This window comes from Oncorhynchus mykiss, chromosome 12 (genome assembly GCF_013265735.2).
Source record: "Oncorhynchus mykiss isolate Arlee chromosome 12, USDA_OmykA_1.1, whole genome shotgun sequence".
In the NCBI taxonomy this organism is placed as follows: Eukaryota; Metazoa; Chordata; class Actinopteri; order Salmoniformes; family Salmonidae; genus Oncorhynchus; species Oncorhynchus mykiss.
The window spans coordinates 32,524,067-32,540,373 of record NC_048576.1 but is presented as its reverse complement, the minus strand read 5'-3'; the positions used below and the strand labels follow the sequence as shown (position 1 = coordinate 32,540,373).

General features: G+C 42.2%; 1 protein-coding gene across 1 annotated transcript in view; it reads right to left on the bottom strand.

Annotated features, from left to right (window-relative positions):
* Positions 1-5,687: 5,687 nt before the first annotated feature.
* Positions 5,688-16,307, bottom strand: part of LOC110537469 (protein EURL homolog) — a 30,442-nt gene continuing 19,822 nt past the window's right edge. The window contains exons 3-5 of the mRNA XM_021623530.2: positions 10,461-10,988; positions 9,453-9,515; positions 5,688-9,080 (exon numbers count right to left, since the gene is read on the bottom strand). Of these exons, the coding sequence (XP_021479205.1) occupies positions 8,905-9,080; positions 9,453-9,515; positions 10,461-10,988 (767 nt within the window). The 3' untranslated portion in view covers positions 5,688-8,904. The remainder of the gene's footprint in view (positions 9,081-9,452; positions 9,516-10,460; positions 10,989-16,307) is intronic.

Here is a 16,307-nt window from a genome sequence, read left to right as displayed (position 1 = left end):
GATTTTTGCAATGTTACGTAGGTGGAAAAAAGCTGTCCTTGAAACAGTCTTGATATGTTCGTCAAAAGAGAGATCAGGATCCAGGGTAACGCTGAGGTCCTTCAGTTTTATTTGAGACGACTGTACAACCATCAAGATTAATTGTCAGATTCAACAGAAGATCTCTTTGTTTCTTGGGACCTAGAACAAGCATCTCTGTTTTGTCCGAGTTTAAAAGTAGAACATTTGCAGCCATCCACTTCCTTATGTCTGAAACACAGGCTTCCAGCGAGGGCAATTTTGGGGCTTCACCATGTTTCATCGAAATGTACAGCTGTGTGTCATTCGCATAGCAGTGAAAGTTATCATTATGTTTCTGAATGACATCACCAAGAGATAAAATATATAATGAAAACAACAGAGGACAAACCATCCACAGAGACAAACTAATAACTTTCCAGATCTAAACCAGGCCAGAACTTGTCCGTGTAGACCAATTTGGGTTTCCAATCTCTCCAAAAGAATGTGGTGATCGATGGTATCAAAAGCAGCACGAGGACAGATGCAGAGCTATCTAATTGAAAGTCATACAGATGAATACAAATAGTGGAATCATGCCATAATGGAATAATAGATCATGCTACAAGTTTGGAATGTTCTTATATAAATGCACCAAAAGACAATAATTTGTTCATTTGATAAAAATCAGACTTTAGAATTGCATTGGGGGCATACTTATTTCACTGTACATCCTTACCTATGGATTGTGGATCAATGACATGGGGTATCAGTCTACTCAGTGACACCCAGAGAACATTAGCGTCATAGCTCGTATTGTGGGACTCTGAAACCACTGTGAATTGAGCCACATGTATTATACCAGTCAACCTACTAAGTGTATTGAACACGATTCCAGAGGAAAAACAATACAACCTGGATGTTTTGGAGCCTGATAACTCTGAGGATGACTTTGGGAAAAAAGCACTTTGGTACTGAGTAGACTGATATCCCATTTCATTGATCCCCAATCCTTAGGTAAGGCTGTACAGTGCAAAATCAATGTCAATACGCACAATAGGCTGACTGGGGAGGTGATTTCCCACAGTCAAAAATCAAATCAAAATCAAATGTTATGTCACATACACATGGTTAACAGATGTTATTGCGAGTGCAGCCAAATGCTTGTGCTTCTAGTTCTGACAGTGTAGCAATATCTAACAAGTAATCTAACAATTTCACAGCAACTACCTAATTCACACAAATCTAAGTAAAGGGATGGTATAACAATATATACATATAAATATATGGATGAGCAATGACTGAGCGGCATAGGCAAGATGCAATAGATGGTATAAAATACAGTATATACATATGGGATGAGTAATGCAAGATATGTAAACACTATTAAAGTGGCATTATTAAAGTGACTAGTGATCCATTTATTAAAGTGACCAATGATTTCAAGTCTGTATGTAGGCAGCAGCCTCTCTGTGTTAGTGATAACTGTTTAACAGTCGGACTTGAGACTGAAAAATAGCTTCTGTCTCTCTGTCCCAGCTTTGATGTACGTGTACTGACCTCACCTTCTGGATGGTAGCAGGGTGAACAGGCAGTGCCTCGGGTGGTTTTTGTCCTTGATGATCTTTTTGGCCTTCCTGTGACATCGGGTGCTATAGGTGTCCTGGAGGTCAGGTACTTTGCCCCCGGTGATACGTTGTGCAGACCGCACCACCCTCTGGAGAGCCCTGCGGTTGTGGGCGGTGCAGTTGCCGTACCAGGCGGTGATACAGCCCGACAGGATGCTCTCAATAGTGCATCAGTAAAAGTTTGTGAGGGTTTTAGGTGACAAGCCAAATATCTTCAGCTTCCTGAGGTTGAAGAGGCGCTGTTGCGCCTTCTTCACCACACTGTCTGTGTGGGTGGACTATTTCAGTTTGTCCGTGATGTGTACGCAGAGGAACTTAAAACGTTCCACCTTCTTCACTGCTGTCCCATTGATGTGGATACGGGGGTGCTCCCTCTGCTGTTTCCTGAAGTCTACAATCATCTCCTTTGTTTTGTTGACATTGAGTGAGAGGTTGTTTTCCTGACACCACACTCCAAGTGCCCTCACCTCCTCTCTATAGGCTGTCTCGTTGTTGTTGGTGATCAAGCCTACTACTGTTGTGTCGTCTGCAAACTTGATTATTGAGTTGGAGGCGTGCATGGCCACGCAGTCATGGGTGAACAGGGAGTACAGGAGGGGGCTGAGCACACACCCTTGTGGGTCAAAGTCCCTCAATAAGAGCTACTACGATGCTAATATTTGCGTAAACTCTTCACAGTTGTGTTCTGTGGGTGTCACCGAGTAGACTCATATTCCATTTTAATACTCCACATTCCAACACTCCAACCTTGTTTAAGATTATCTAGTCTAAATATGACATGAATCACTTTAAAAGATAAACTTTTATTTTGAAGGCAAAATGCAAATTCCACTATTGTGGCTAATCCTTATTGTGGCTAGCTTCACAACACATAACCCAGTCCTGTAAAGCCATACTAGCCTGATTAAGCTAGCTGTCTGTTTATAACGTTCGTTTTGGGCAACAGAGTTAAGTAGCTGGCTAGCTAGTTATTTTAATTGGAGAACAACAAGTGGCCCCCTAGCTAATACTTAGTCACATAGATTCCTAAACCATTGCTAAGAATATTTAAAATGACTGCAGTTTCAGGCTGGTTGCATTGGTGATTGCTAGGTAGCACGCTAAAGCTAGCTAGCTACCCTAGAAGTTGATAATAACATCTGTATCAAAGATATTAGCCAAAATGTTTAATCCTGCTCGTTTGAAACTGATCTAATTTCAAATGCTCACACAGACGTTTTCGAGTTCGGTAGAACAAATAATGCCATATTACCAACGCAGTATTGTACAGCTTTGACAGTGATCGTAATGGTGGCGCTTGGTGGCGCACATGCAAATTCAGCACACAACATTCTACAATATAGTTGTGTTATTTGACTTGTCAAATTAAAATATTATTTGACTGTGAAATGGTGCTATTTTGATGGGTATCTTTTTTGACATGCAAAGACCCAAACGGCGTTCCATACGCAAGAGCATTAGTGAGTTCGGGCACTGATGTTTGGCGATTAGGCTTGGCTCTCAGTCAGCGTTCCATTTCATCCCAAAGATATTCGCTGGGGTTGAGGTCAGAACTCTGTGCAGGCCAGTCAAGTTCTTCCACACTGATCTCGACAAACCATTTCTGTATGGACCTCATTTTGTGTATGGTAGCATTGTCATGCTAAAACAGGATAGGACCTTCCCCAAACTGTTGCCACAAAGTTGGAAGCACAGAATCGTCTAGAATGTCATTGTGTGCTGTAGAGTTAAGATTTACCTTCACTGGTACTAAGGGGCCTAGTCCGAACCATGGAAAAACAGCGCCAGAACATTATTCCTCCTCTACCAAACTTTACAGTTGGCACTATGCATACGGACAGGTAGCGTTCTTCTGGCATCTGCCAAACCCAGATTTGACCGTCGGACTGACAGATGGTGAAGTGTGATTCATCACTCCAGAGAACACATTGCCACTGCTCCAGAATCCAATGGCGGCGAGCTTTATACCAGCCCAGCAGACACTTGGCATTGCGCATGGTGATCTTAGGCTTGTGTTGCGGCTACTCGGCCATGGAAACCCATTTCATTAAGATCCTGACGAACAGTTATTGTGCTGATGTTGCTTCCAGAGGCAGTTTGGAACTCGGTAGTAAGTGTTGCAACTGACCATAGACGATTTTTACGCGCTTCAGCACTCGGCGGTCCATTTCTGTGAGCTGCTATGGCCGTTGTTGCTGCTAGACATTTTCACTTCACAATAACAGCACTTACAGTTGACCAGGGCAGCTTTAGCAGGGCAGTAATCTGACTAACTGACTTGTTGGAAAGGTGGCATCCTATGACGGTGTCACGTTGAAAGTCACTGAGCTCTTCAGTACGGGCCATTCTACTGCCAATGTTTGTCTATGGAGATTGCATGGCGGTGTGCTCGATTTTATACACCTGTCAGCAACGGGTGTGGCTGAAATAGCCAAATCCCTTAATTTGAAGGGGTGTCCACATACTGCTAGGAGGATGTCATGTCATTCCATTAGAGGAGTGGGTGAGTGACTAACTTTTTTTGTTTATCAGTGCATTTTGACGGCCAACTAGATGAAAAGGTTTGAGAGGGTTTATCTAATCTTCCTTCGTTTAGATTTGAACTCATCTTACTCTGGCTAGCATTAGTTGTTGATCTTGTTGTTGTTGATGTCCATAACTGAGGGAGAGAGAGTCTACCTTTTCATAGTTGTTTGATCCATAGGACTGTAAAGTTCCAATATGTAAGTTGTTTACATATTTGCATTAAATCCATTCAGGTGTATTTTGTGGCTTTTGGTGAATGTGTTCTAATGATCTAAAGTCGCGCTATTGCAACTGCCTGTAAACACACAGTATGGTTCAAAGTGAATGATGTCAGGCCCGTGAGGCAAATTACTTGTTTGAATAAAGGCCTACGGTAGCTCAGATTGGCTATAGCGCACTGGTCTGTGTAGACTCTGGTCCTGACAAGACAGATGTTTTTATTCGGTTTTATTTACTGCAGTGTCTATTAACTGTCCAAATGTAGTATACACAATTCCCAAACATTCTAAGAATTTATTAAAATTACCATATCTAAGTGGTCGCTTGTCAGATTTTCTGTTTTAAGTGTCATTCTTCTCTGGGGTGTATATGAACATTTTTAAATAAGATTTCATGTTGCTAAAATGGTCAGTTCCACATTAAATGCAACAATGTTTCACACACAAGTTATTTTCAAAGAGATGGCTAACAGCATGCACTGTTATTCTTGAAAAGGGAAAAGCTAACAAACTAGCAACAACATCTTCTTTGACAACACCTGCTGCAGCCGCTGCAAACTAGCCGACAACAAAAGCTAGCTAGACTGTGGGAAACTACTGCTCACTATTGCGCAGTGACCTGTTGACCTTCAAGAAGGCCGCAGTTTCCATACATTTTTGTAAAAACGGTCCCATCCATTAAGTCAAAATGTGATTGGTTGATTCCACTGTCACTCCAAAATGTTTCCCTAATACAGTTGAATGGCAGATGCCTTTATCTAGCTTCTATTGGCCTAGCCAATGGCTGATTTAGCTAGCTAGGTGTATCTCCATAGAGACCAGCAAAGAAAAATCCTGATTGGATTTTTTTTCTCTTCAACCCTTTCCTTTACAGAAAAAACTGAAGAGATTAAATCAGAACATAATTGAAAATCATTTTGTAATTATAATAACAATTGTATAAATCCCTAGCCCTTCTCTGAAGGTGTAGAAGGCACTCATTATTAACCCAAACACAGTGGGGAACAATTATTTGTAGATTATTTTCCCTCAGCATGCATTCTTTCACAATATAGAATGTCTAAATAATCCATATGTTCTGAAATATGAACACAGAAATACTAGACATGTTGAACTCTGTGGTGGTGATTTGACAAAATTACAATCATGGTCTTGATTTGGACTCGCATTTTTTTAGTCTTGTTGACTGGGGGCTCTGATTAGAGACAATTGTTAATTTACTAGATTCCATAACATGATCTCATAAGTTGTTTTGTAGCGAACTCAATTGTTGTCATACCTTGCCTACATCTATTCAGACAATATGACAAACAGAAAATGTATGAAAAATATTTTATTGAAATATTTTGGAAAAAATACAAAACAATTTAGACAATTCATATAGGCAGTCAGCTCCACAAATAAACATTTTCTACAAAGAAACCCACACAGCACAGGCATAGTTCACACATTACTATATGTAGGATAGTTCACCCAAATGGCATACTGGACAATGTATGACAACAATCCATGCTTCGGTTAAGTTTTCCTGGCACCTGCATTTGTGGCACAAATCCCATTCAAGTCCTGGTACTGACTTTAGCATTTTTTGCACATCATGTTCAAATCATCTATAAAAGTTACATTTGAGATACTATCGAAATGATGCGCAAAAAAACTAATATGCCAAATGCGGGAAACAGTGACAGGGAAGTAAAAACAAAACATGGATTGCTGTCATACTTTACTGGGTAAGGAAAGCAATGTCATTTTGTAATTTGGTATAACTATCCCTTTAATGTATATCAGACCAAGTAAATAATGAGTCAAGTCAAATTTAGCAGAAAGGGGAAAGCAATGTAACGGGTATGTATGTATACATTTCCAGATACACACACAGCTAATGGACATTTACCCCAGACAGACACAGGTGGCTCACAGGTCTTTCCAACCAGGGAAGCAACCGTTCAGACATATACTTTTACAAAACCTACAAACCACTCAGTGGACAAATCTGAAATGGCACCCCATCCCCTGGTATAAGTACACTATAGAGTACCACAGTATGAGTCATAATACCCATGAAGACAAGCAGTCAAACAGGGAAATGTTTCATATTGTTCTTCTACCATTAATTTTTCCCCGTAGTGGATTTTTAGAAACACTAAAAATAAGGGTTGTTTCATGCAGGCTTACCTTGGTGTGATGTTTTTATAACCATGTAAATCTCTCTAAGACAAGGCAACTTTTAACAATATATTCACCTGTATTTACCTCCCAAAAACGAAATGCTAAATTAGCTGCTAATGTGGCTATCATGAAGAACTACAAATGGCATGATCTTGGTGAGACTGCAGAATCGAGGCAAAGGTAAGAATCTCTGGATTAAGTATCTAATGTTAGCTAAATATAGTAATTAATAAATTGGCTACATTTCTTTAAAAATCGACAATTCTGTGAACTGTCGAGCAAGTTTTAAACTGACAATACATGTTAGCAAACGTGTCAGCTTGAGATGACGTGCAGGAGCTTGCAGGGATTTGTAGTTTTGCATGTCTACTTTGACGCAAATTAGCATTTTCGATTCAGAGTAAATAGAGCCGAATATATTGATAAGTAACCTTGTCTGAGAGATTTACCTGGTTATCAAAATGTCACACCAGGGGAAGTCTACAAGAAACAGCCCTTATTTTAAGTGTATCTAGAAATCAGTAACTCATGCTCAGAAGAACACACCTATTAATCCAAACAAAACCAGGATGAGACAAAGCAGAGCTAAAAACCTTTTGTGTAAACCCCAAAGGGGTCAAATCTTATCTCTTATAAAGAGGGTGACTGACATTGGGAGGTTCAAATACATCACAACCTGATTATAAGTGTTTCTTTCTTCCCAAAACATACAAATTCATGTTGGGCCAATTATAGAACTATCCCAAGAGGCTCCACTTCAGTGGTAAGAACCTCTGCAGTAATTTTAAACCACCACTTGAGGGTGTCTAAACATAAATAAATCATGTTCTTACTACAGCTGTTACCCAAATGTTCATGAATAGTTCACTTGTTTGTCACTTTTTTTCTCTCTCAAAATCACCGATCTGACCAGGCTGGATAGGTGAAACAAATCATTATTTGGGTTCTTTCAGCTATATTGGTTCCTTCCAATCAGTGCCCTTAAAGCAGGAGGCAAGGGTAATTGTTGGACACATCCTGTTAAGATAAAACAGGACTCGGCAGTCTAGTTTGAGTTCACATATCCATAAATTTGAACTCCACAAGGCATAGGCCTACCCCCAGAAAATAATTGGCTAAAATTATAAATAAAATAAGTACAAACCAAATCACATTTGAAACCCAAAACCAGAAGAGAAAAACAATATTAAAATAATTGATTGCATACATTCATAACACAACATAACAGACCATGAAACCAGGGGAGAAGTGTTGAACGGTTCATAACAGAGGACATTACAGCTAAACCTATGTTATAGAATCACACATTTGTCATTGAGCCACATTTCAGGTGAATTTGGTATCAGTGTATTCTATTGCATTTCACTATCAATTCTAGTTGGTCTAGCGAGGCCTATACTTGTAGGCCACAAGTAAAATAATAAATACTGACATTTGCTGCCTTGAAGCAAATAAAATACTTTGGTTTGGCGATTGGACCATATAACGCTTAGAGTCGGGCCTTCTCTGCTTTCAGCATGTATTTCATGTCACTCCCTTGTTCAACTACAGGCATGACTTGTGCTCGACAGCCATAAAATACCTTACCAGTTGAAAAGAGAGAGAACTTAAGTTAAGACTATCAGAAAATAGCATTTGCAGCATGCCACTAACAAAAAATGAAAATACAAAACCAAAAAAATATCAATTCAACCCTAATCCAAAACGGCTAAAATCCCACCTCCACTTAGAACTAGATTGTGGGTGATGTAACAGAATCTTCAAACCTCAGGAGTGGGTTTCACTGCACAGATTACAAAATAAAATCTCACTCGTCATTTAGAAACAGTTACCACAGCTGCAGAATAAGTCAACAAAATATTTGCTGAGGAGCGAAGGAAATGGTGTAATGAAAATAACAAAAGAAGGCTAAATGTAAAAGATGAAAACCAAAAAATTTAATGTTGGTGAAACGAAAACAACTTTAGCTAGATATGCAAACAAGATCTTGCTCACGTCACTGAATGAAATGCATTTGAATAGACATTCTTTCAAAAATACTTTATCTGCATAGGCAACAGGTCCACCAACAGAGGGGATCAAAAACCCACAGTTTCCATTTGGAAGTAGATGGTTCCCAAGGTCCTTCAATTTTATTGCCTTTCCTCAAGCCCTTTATTCAAGTACTGCAGTCAGAAAGCCTTAAGCATGATGAGAGGAGGCCAAGTCCATTTCTCACTCATCTGCGACAAACCACACCACGCAGCAAGTCTTTCACAATACAAAGGGCACTGGCTAGAGGCCAGCCTGTGTCTGTAGCCCTGGGAGTGAGCCAGCCAGCCCCCTGAGAGAGGCAGCCAAGCCAGGTAGGTACCCCCAGACTCCCCTCACTCCACGGGGGCATTGCTGCTGGCCTTGACCCCGGACCCGGCTCGGCTGATCTGCAGCCAGGGAAGCTTGGCACAGTTCTTGAAGAGCTGCTCGATAGCGATATGACGAACGTGCAGCTCCGACGCCAGCGAGTCTTTCTCCTGTACAGCCACCGTCAGCTCCTCAAACACCTCTGTAGAGGGGGAGGCAGAGATCAGTATGGCACAGGGTTAACACACACACACTGGATGGCATGACAGATCACAGAGCAAAGCAGTATATTGCAAAACAGGGACCACACACAAAGACAACAATTTGTGACAAACAAGGAAATCAATTAAACAGATTAAGCAGAGAGGGCAGACAGCAATAACAACACAGTATCAGCAAAACATAATTCCACCTCACAAAGACAAAGACACCAGCACAGTAGAGACGCTACAAAACAATAATGCAACATATTCACTTCCTTCCATTTAATTTAAAACAAGAGACATTTCAAACCCATGCACTCAAATATATAATTCACAGTTACACTTTAATAGCCATCTAGTGAATTTCTTACTTTGAATCTGTAGCAGGAGCTGGCCATTCAGCTGGTGGAGTTCATCCACACTCATTTTAATCACTGGAAGATAAAACACAGATTGGGTCACAAAACAAGAGCAACACAGCATGTGTGATAAAGTAAAGAAAACTTGTTCAGAACAGTCCTCTAACTAAACAACTAACACAACCTCAGGGACTTGACACATAGCAACAACGAACTACGCAGAGCGAAGAGTCATATAGCTACACTGTCATCATTTACTAAAGGAATGGAATTCTAACAACGGCATGAAAGAGCCACCGTCCTTGGGAGTTATCCCTCCTCTCTCCCAAAGGACGTGCAGCAGGCACAAAAAACATTGGTGCTGTTACAGGGACGGGACGTGGACACTGAGGTAGGAGAGAGAAAGCTTTTCTCTGGAGTGTGATGGTGTGGGGAAAGGGGGGAAAGTGGTGGTCAAGGAGGAATGTGTGAGGAGGATGCTCTAAAAACTGAGCCCTTGCCTGCATCACTACATTGTATTGTGTGCCATTAATGAGTAGTAGGGGAGATGGAAGAGATGGGAGTCCATATAAAAAAAGATCAGAGAACAGATCAGGAGGAGAGAAATGGACGCGGCGCATCCCATCTGTCTCCCTCCCACGTTTCCTCCCTTTTCAACACGCCTCCTCCCACTCAATGCCATTCATCACAGAGGCAGACACCTTCTGATCCAGCCTTGAGATGTCTCTGATGAAGGGACTGTATGCAGGAAAGGCAGATCCCCTGAAGCCTCTCCAGTGATGACTGGGCTAAATAACACTGGCTACAGTCTGACTTCTCTACCCTCCTAAAATGGTGCACTCGTTCCCAGAGGCTTCCTCTAGCCCCATGCTTAGGCAACATCAATACAATGTTTATTCTGTATGCAGAGAGCTCACTTCTGGAGAACAGAGGGGTAGAACATCTGACCACAGCCAGTGTGGTGTGTTGGGAATAGAGGAAGCCAGTTAGTGTTCATTACAGTTGGTATAAAGAACTCACACTCGTCTCTGCTGTGGCCATTGTTTGAGTGCAGCAGCTGGTGGTCTCCTCCAGAACACTGGCTGTGGCTATGAAGACCCCTCCTCCCTGTGGACCCCCACAGGCCCCCCAGGCCCTGCCCGTCCTCCAGTAGCCCCAGCCCCTCGGCCGAGTGGCACTCCAGCATGCCTGTGGCGTAGTCCGGCAGCCCTCCTGCCCCCGTCCCCTGGTTCCAGCATGGGGTATAGCGAGGCACTTGGGCGTCTGACTGAGGAAGAAGTGTACGTTCTCCATTCTGGCTGTAGCAAAGGAGCTGGTGCTTGCCCCCCCGGCGGCCCGGACCTCCCTCTAAGCTGACAGAGTCTTTGTTCTGGGCGTACTGAACAATACGGCTGATCTTCTGGCTCAGGGCTAGCTTCATTCCCTCGTAGGCACTGCGGGAGACCTTGGAGCGGGACAGCTTCTGGTTGGCGATGAGGTGGTACTTCTCAAAACACTCCCGGTGACCCCGTAGGGATTTGGAGTGCAGGAGGGTCGCATGGGACACACCTGCAGCAAGCAGAGCAAGAGTGAGACACATAGCAATCAGTCAGAGAAGACAATTAGCTACATGTTCTGTTTAGCAATAAATACTATATGTATTTCAAGGTATTGAACTGAGGGACATATTTCTAGGAAACAGAGGACTAAGAACTGAAATGATACAGTAAAAAAAGAAAAGGTACTGTTGGCTTTGCTCTTTTTTCAAAGTCAAGTCACTGCAGATTTCAATTATTTCCTGCTCTATATGCTGTTCTAGAAGGACATAAAACTATAACGCTCTTACAGTACTGACTTACCGCATTTGACAAACATTTCCTTTTTGGAATAAACCCATTGAAAGCAGCCTAAAATGGGCAGATTTAAGTGTTTTTATGTCCAGTGGAAAGCTGATTATAGTGGGCTTAGCTTCTGAACCATTGAGAGAGCAGGGCTGGGAGATTGACCAATCTTAAAATGGACAGATATATGCTGGATTGAATTTACAATTTTAATAGGGACTATCTAAAGATTGCAGTGACCTGCCAGCACAGACTAACCTAAATGACTAGCTATCATCTTCTCAATATCTAAAACAGCTTTTCAAAGAAACTAGCCCATTAATGCATTTCAGGTCAACCGAATTTGTAAAAAGAACAGAGTTAAGTACCATCATTTTCAAAGATAAATGTTTTAGGCAGACCTTCCTGTTTAAGGATGTTTCTGAAATCATTCTGAAGAATCTCATTGAGTAACTATTAAGAGAGAAGTTGCTCTGCTGTGGTGTGAGAGACGGTGAGCGCTCCAGAGACGGTGAGCGCTCCAGAGACGGTGAGCGCTCCAGAGACGGTGAGCGCTCCAGAGACGGTGAGCGCTCCAGAGACGGTGAGCGCTCCAGAGACTGAGTGTTGGGTCATATTAGAACCTCCAGCTTCCCCAGAGGGAAAGGATCACCTGGGATTAACAACACTTCCTCAATTTGGACTGCAAGAGGCCATTCTCTCTAACGCATTTAACACACAGAGAAAATGCAGGGGAATTTACCTCAGACCCCACATCCAAAGTCAAACTAACCTTGAAGTAAACCAGGGACACTGGCAATCATGTAAACACTGAATGGAGCGCACACAGTGTTGTGTGTTCATTTGTGCATGTGTTGTGAGAGAGAAAGTGAGCAAACAAGCGAGCATGTTTGTACAGGCTTCGTCTTCAGCCTACATATCACGCAGACAGACGTGCTGGAACCTGCAGCTAGGGGATTGGTCTAGGTCAAGACTGAGTACAAGGCAGTAAGACGGATGCTCGTTAGGTAGGTTCACCTCAGACACTTCTCCAGGAAAGATAGAAGAGGTAATGGCATGCGGCCACCAAATGGCGAGTCTAAATGTGCTAGGCCTATAAACGTACCCCCCAAAAGTTCAGTCAATATCAGTCATCAGAAAGCATTCGCCTCAGCTTTAAGATAAAGGATGAAAAAAACGAAAGCTCAAACTAAAATCATGTCAACGTGATAAGGCTATTTCCTGCTCTTTTACATTCATGTCAGGGCCAACAGGAAGACACTTAACTGAAGCCATTTCCCAGACAAAAGAGGAAGTGGAGGCCAAGAACTTTAGCCAAGCCCAGTTCTCAAACAAACACTTGGGCTGGGTGATATGGCCAAAATATCATATCACAATATTTTTCTAATTTATGGCGGTGATGCAGTATTTTATGTTTCTGAATAATAAAAGTTTTAAATATATGTTAAGATTAGTGCATGATCCTAGAATGGCAACAAATTAGTGATATTGTTTTTTTCTCCATTCTTATAGTTTTATACTCGGACCAAACTTGGACAAAACTGACAGCGAAGTTGTCCAATTTGTAGAACTTTTCATTCATACTAAACAAAAATATGGATGCAAAATGTAAGGTGTTGGTCCCATGTTTCATAAGCTGAAATAAAAAGATCCCATACATTTTTCATACGCACAAAAAGCTAATTTATCGCATTTTATGCACAAATTTGTCTTTGCCAAGAGAATCCATCCACCTGACAGGTGTGGCATATCAAGAAGCACGATCATTATTACACAGGTGCACCTTGCGCTGGGGACAAGAAGAGGCCACTAAAATGTGCATATATATATATATATATTTTTAACCTTTTACCTAGGCAAGTCAGTTAAGAACTAATTCTTATTTACAATGAAAGCCTACGGGGAACAGTGCCTCGTTCAGGGACAGAAAGACAGATTTTTACCTTGTCAGCTCAGGGATTCAAACCAGCAACCTTTCAGTTACTGGCCCAACTCTCTAACCACTAGGATACCTGCCACCCCAGCAGTTGGCATGCTGACTGCAGGAATGTCCACCAGAGCCTTTGCCGGAGAATTTAATGTTAATTTCTTTACCATAAGCCGCCTCCAACATAGTTTTAGAGAATTTGTAAGTACGTCCAACAAGCCTCACAACCGTAGACCACGTGTAACCAGCCGATGACCTCCACTTCCAGCTTCTTCACCTGCGGCATTGTCTGAGGTCAGCCACCTGGACAGCTGATGGATCTGAGGAGTATTTCTGTCTGTACTAAAGCCCTTTTGTGGGGAAAAACTCCCATTCTGATTGGCTGGGCCTAGCTCTCCAGTGGGTGGCTGCACCACTGCCCAGTCATGTGAAATCCATTAGATCAGGCCCCAATTTATTTATTTCAATTGACTGATTTACTTATATGAACTGCAACTCAGTAAAATTGTTGAATGTTGCGTTTATATATTTTTGTTCAGTATAATTTAGCACTATCAAAATATTGTTATAAAATGATATTGTAAAAATCCATACCGGTACGTGGATCTATACCCATTCACAATATAATCATCCAACCCTAAAAAACGCAGACACTGTGGGCAGCGTGGCTGCCTGTCACAGAAAACAGAAAAGCATTGAGTTGTTCAACGCTGTAGGCTTTAAGACATGATCATCAGCTGACTAGCTTGTGCTAACCAACCGGCACACAAGCACACTGTGTTTATACTAAAGAACAAGACAAATTATGCCTATACAATAATATTGGTGTGTACCCTGAAACAGACAGCTGTGAGGTGAATTAGTCTCATGAGGAAGCTGTGAGGCTAGAAAATTCTAGAGGCTTGGAGAGCTGGTCTGGGACTGTGTGTGTGTCCCTGGCTACTGAACATTCCTAAAGTCCAACCTGCATACCAGTTACCAGGGGCTTCATAAACCACCAAGCCAAAAGCCATGTATTAAGCGATCAGATAATCAGGCTTCGACCACCGACTGGTTCGTCCCATCACAAAATAACACAGGCCGACAACCAGAGCAGTGTACCACCAGCCAAACAGAGTGGAGCTAAGCTCCCAGCCATGTGCTAAGCAGCTTAGCAGCTAGCTAGCACTACTCTCTATCACACACACAATTCAGAGGTGAGTCAATGTCTTCGGCAGTGGCAGTCAACTCGTCAGAGGCATAAGCACGACACTGATGAGAAATAGGCTCCAGAACACAGGCCTGTGAATCATCCTTTTGTTGGCTTTAGCACATCTCCAGTGGAAGCCGTTTACCTGGCCTTCAGAGAAACAAAGCCACAGAGCAGCCACAGAACAACCTCATCTGAGCACTGTGTGAACTATCCACCATGCCCTCAGAGTCAGAGTACTGTTTGAATGGTATCGGTCTGTGTAAAAGCTAAGGGAGCATAGATAGGCAAACGCAAACAATCAGTGAGTAGGGTAACTCCTGTTTGAATTGAATGGTGTCAGAGTAAAAGCTAAGGGAGCATATACAGAGCAGGCAAACATTACATGAAGAATGATGCGTCACCATGCCATGGTTAGTAGTAACTAACGACAATCGTAAACGCTAATCCTCGGCGCTAAAGTAGTCGTGCTCTATCCATCTGATCTAATCATGCTCTGTCTATTTAGCAAACACACTTTGCCACAACTCTCCAGACTGGAGGCCGGGAGGGTCAGTGAATGTGGGGGCTGTCATGGAAACCGTAGGCCTAATCTTAACATATGTAATCTAAGACCAGACAGCCTGTATTCTCATGGCTCAGGCTCGCTCACTCCATCAGAACCTGTTCTTTCCCTTCTCTACTATTCATCAATGCTGTCCTAGACTGGAGATAGTAGGCCACACCTCTGATTATGTCTCTAGAGGTATGGCCAGGCTTAGTTTCAGAGGATCGATAGAATATCACCATTGTAAATCTACTGTAGACGTGCAGTTGTTTACTGTAAATGTCACTAACAGGCAATTTAGAACAAAAGGTGACGGAAATTCTGTTTTCTGAAAACAACTCACGGTTCCTTATAGTGTTCTTGGCAAAATGAGTTGAATTCTATCATGATGTGACGTTGGTTTAACCTACTTAGTAACACTCCCTTAGCTATAGGGAACTGCTTTTTGTGTGTGTAGGCCTACATTGGGCAAGGACATTCGATTATTGACACAGTTTAGGAGTCGTTGGGGCCAGGTTGGTAGTAAAAAAATGGGGCAGGGGTCATGGTGATATCATGTCCAAATAGAACTTGACATGGCTGAAAGTGTCGCAGATGTCAACAGCTGCAGAGCTAAGCCTGGATCACAGACAGAGCTCACATTTGTACAGTACACCAGAGTTAATTAGTCACACTTTGGTCCTGCCGCTGCTCTACTAAGTGGTGGATGGGGAAGAAGAGGGGCTTTTAACTGGTTGGGGTGAACAAAAACTAACCCAAGAGGTTCATATAGTGGGTTAAGCAGACATCTATTACCTTTTTAAGTTGCATTCATATTCATATACGCTGGTGATAGTGTATTTAGGCAGGTCCATCTAGATAGAGCTGAACAGCATATGGTGCAAATGATTAATGTATTAGCCTAAATATTCTACTGTATTCCAAAAACATTGGCCTATTACCACAATTCATAAAAGGCATTTGGTCCAAAGCTGGAATTAGTACTGAAAGCCACAGATTACACTTTACCACCCCAAAATAAATACCCTGAAAGCCATTCATGCTCAGTGGAGTGGTGGAATAGTAGCTCTGGGCACAGCTACGGCAAAGACAGCATGTTTCTCAATCTCCAACTATAGAGAGAGGTCTAGTGCCCAAAAATTTTAGCATGGACGGCACCTAAGGATGTAACGATTCACCGATATGCATCAGTCCCCGGGTTCAAATGTTTAAGATATGAGTGCATTGGTCCCTGGGACCCAAAACGATCCAAATGTTGCATGCGTCGGTCAGAAAATCTGTGTTACAATTCGCTGGTCCACAATTTATTTTGTTCAAATTACTTATTTTACCTTCCGAAAATACCTAATCTTTTGTGACAACTGCGTCCACTCCAGTGCCAAGC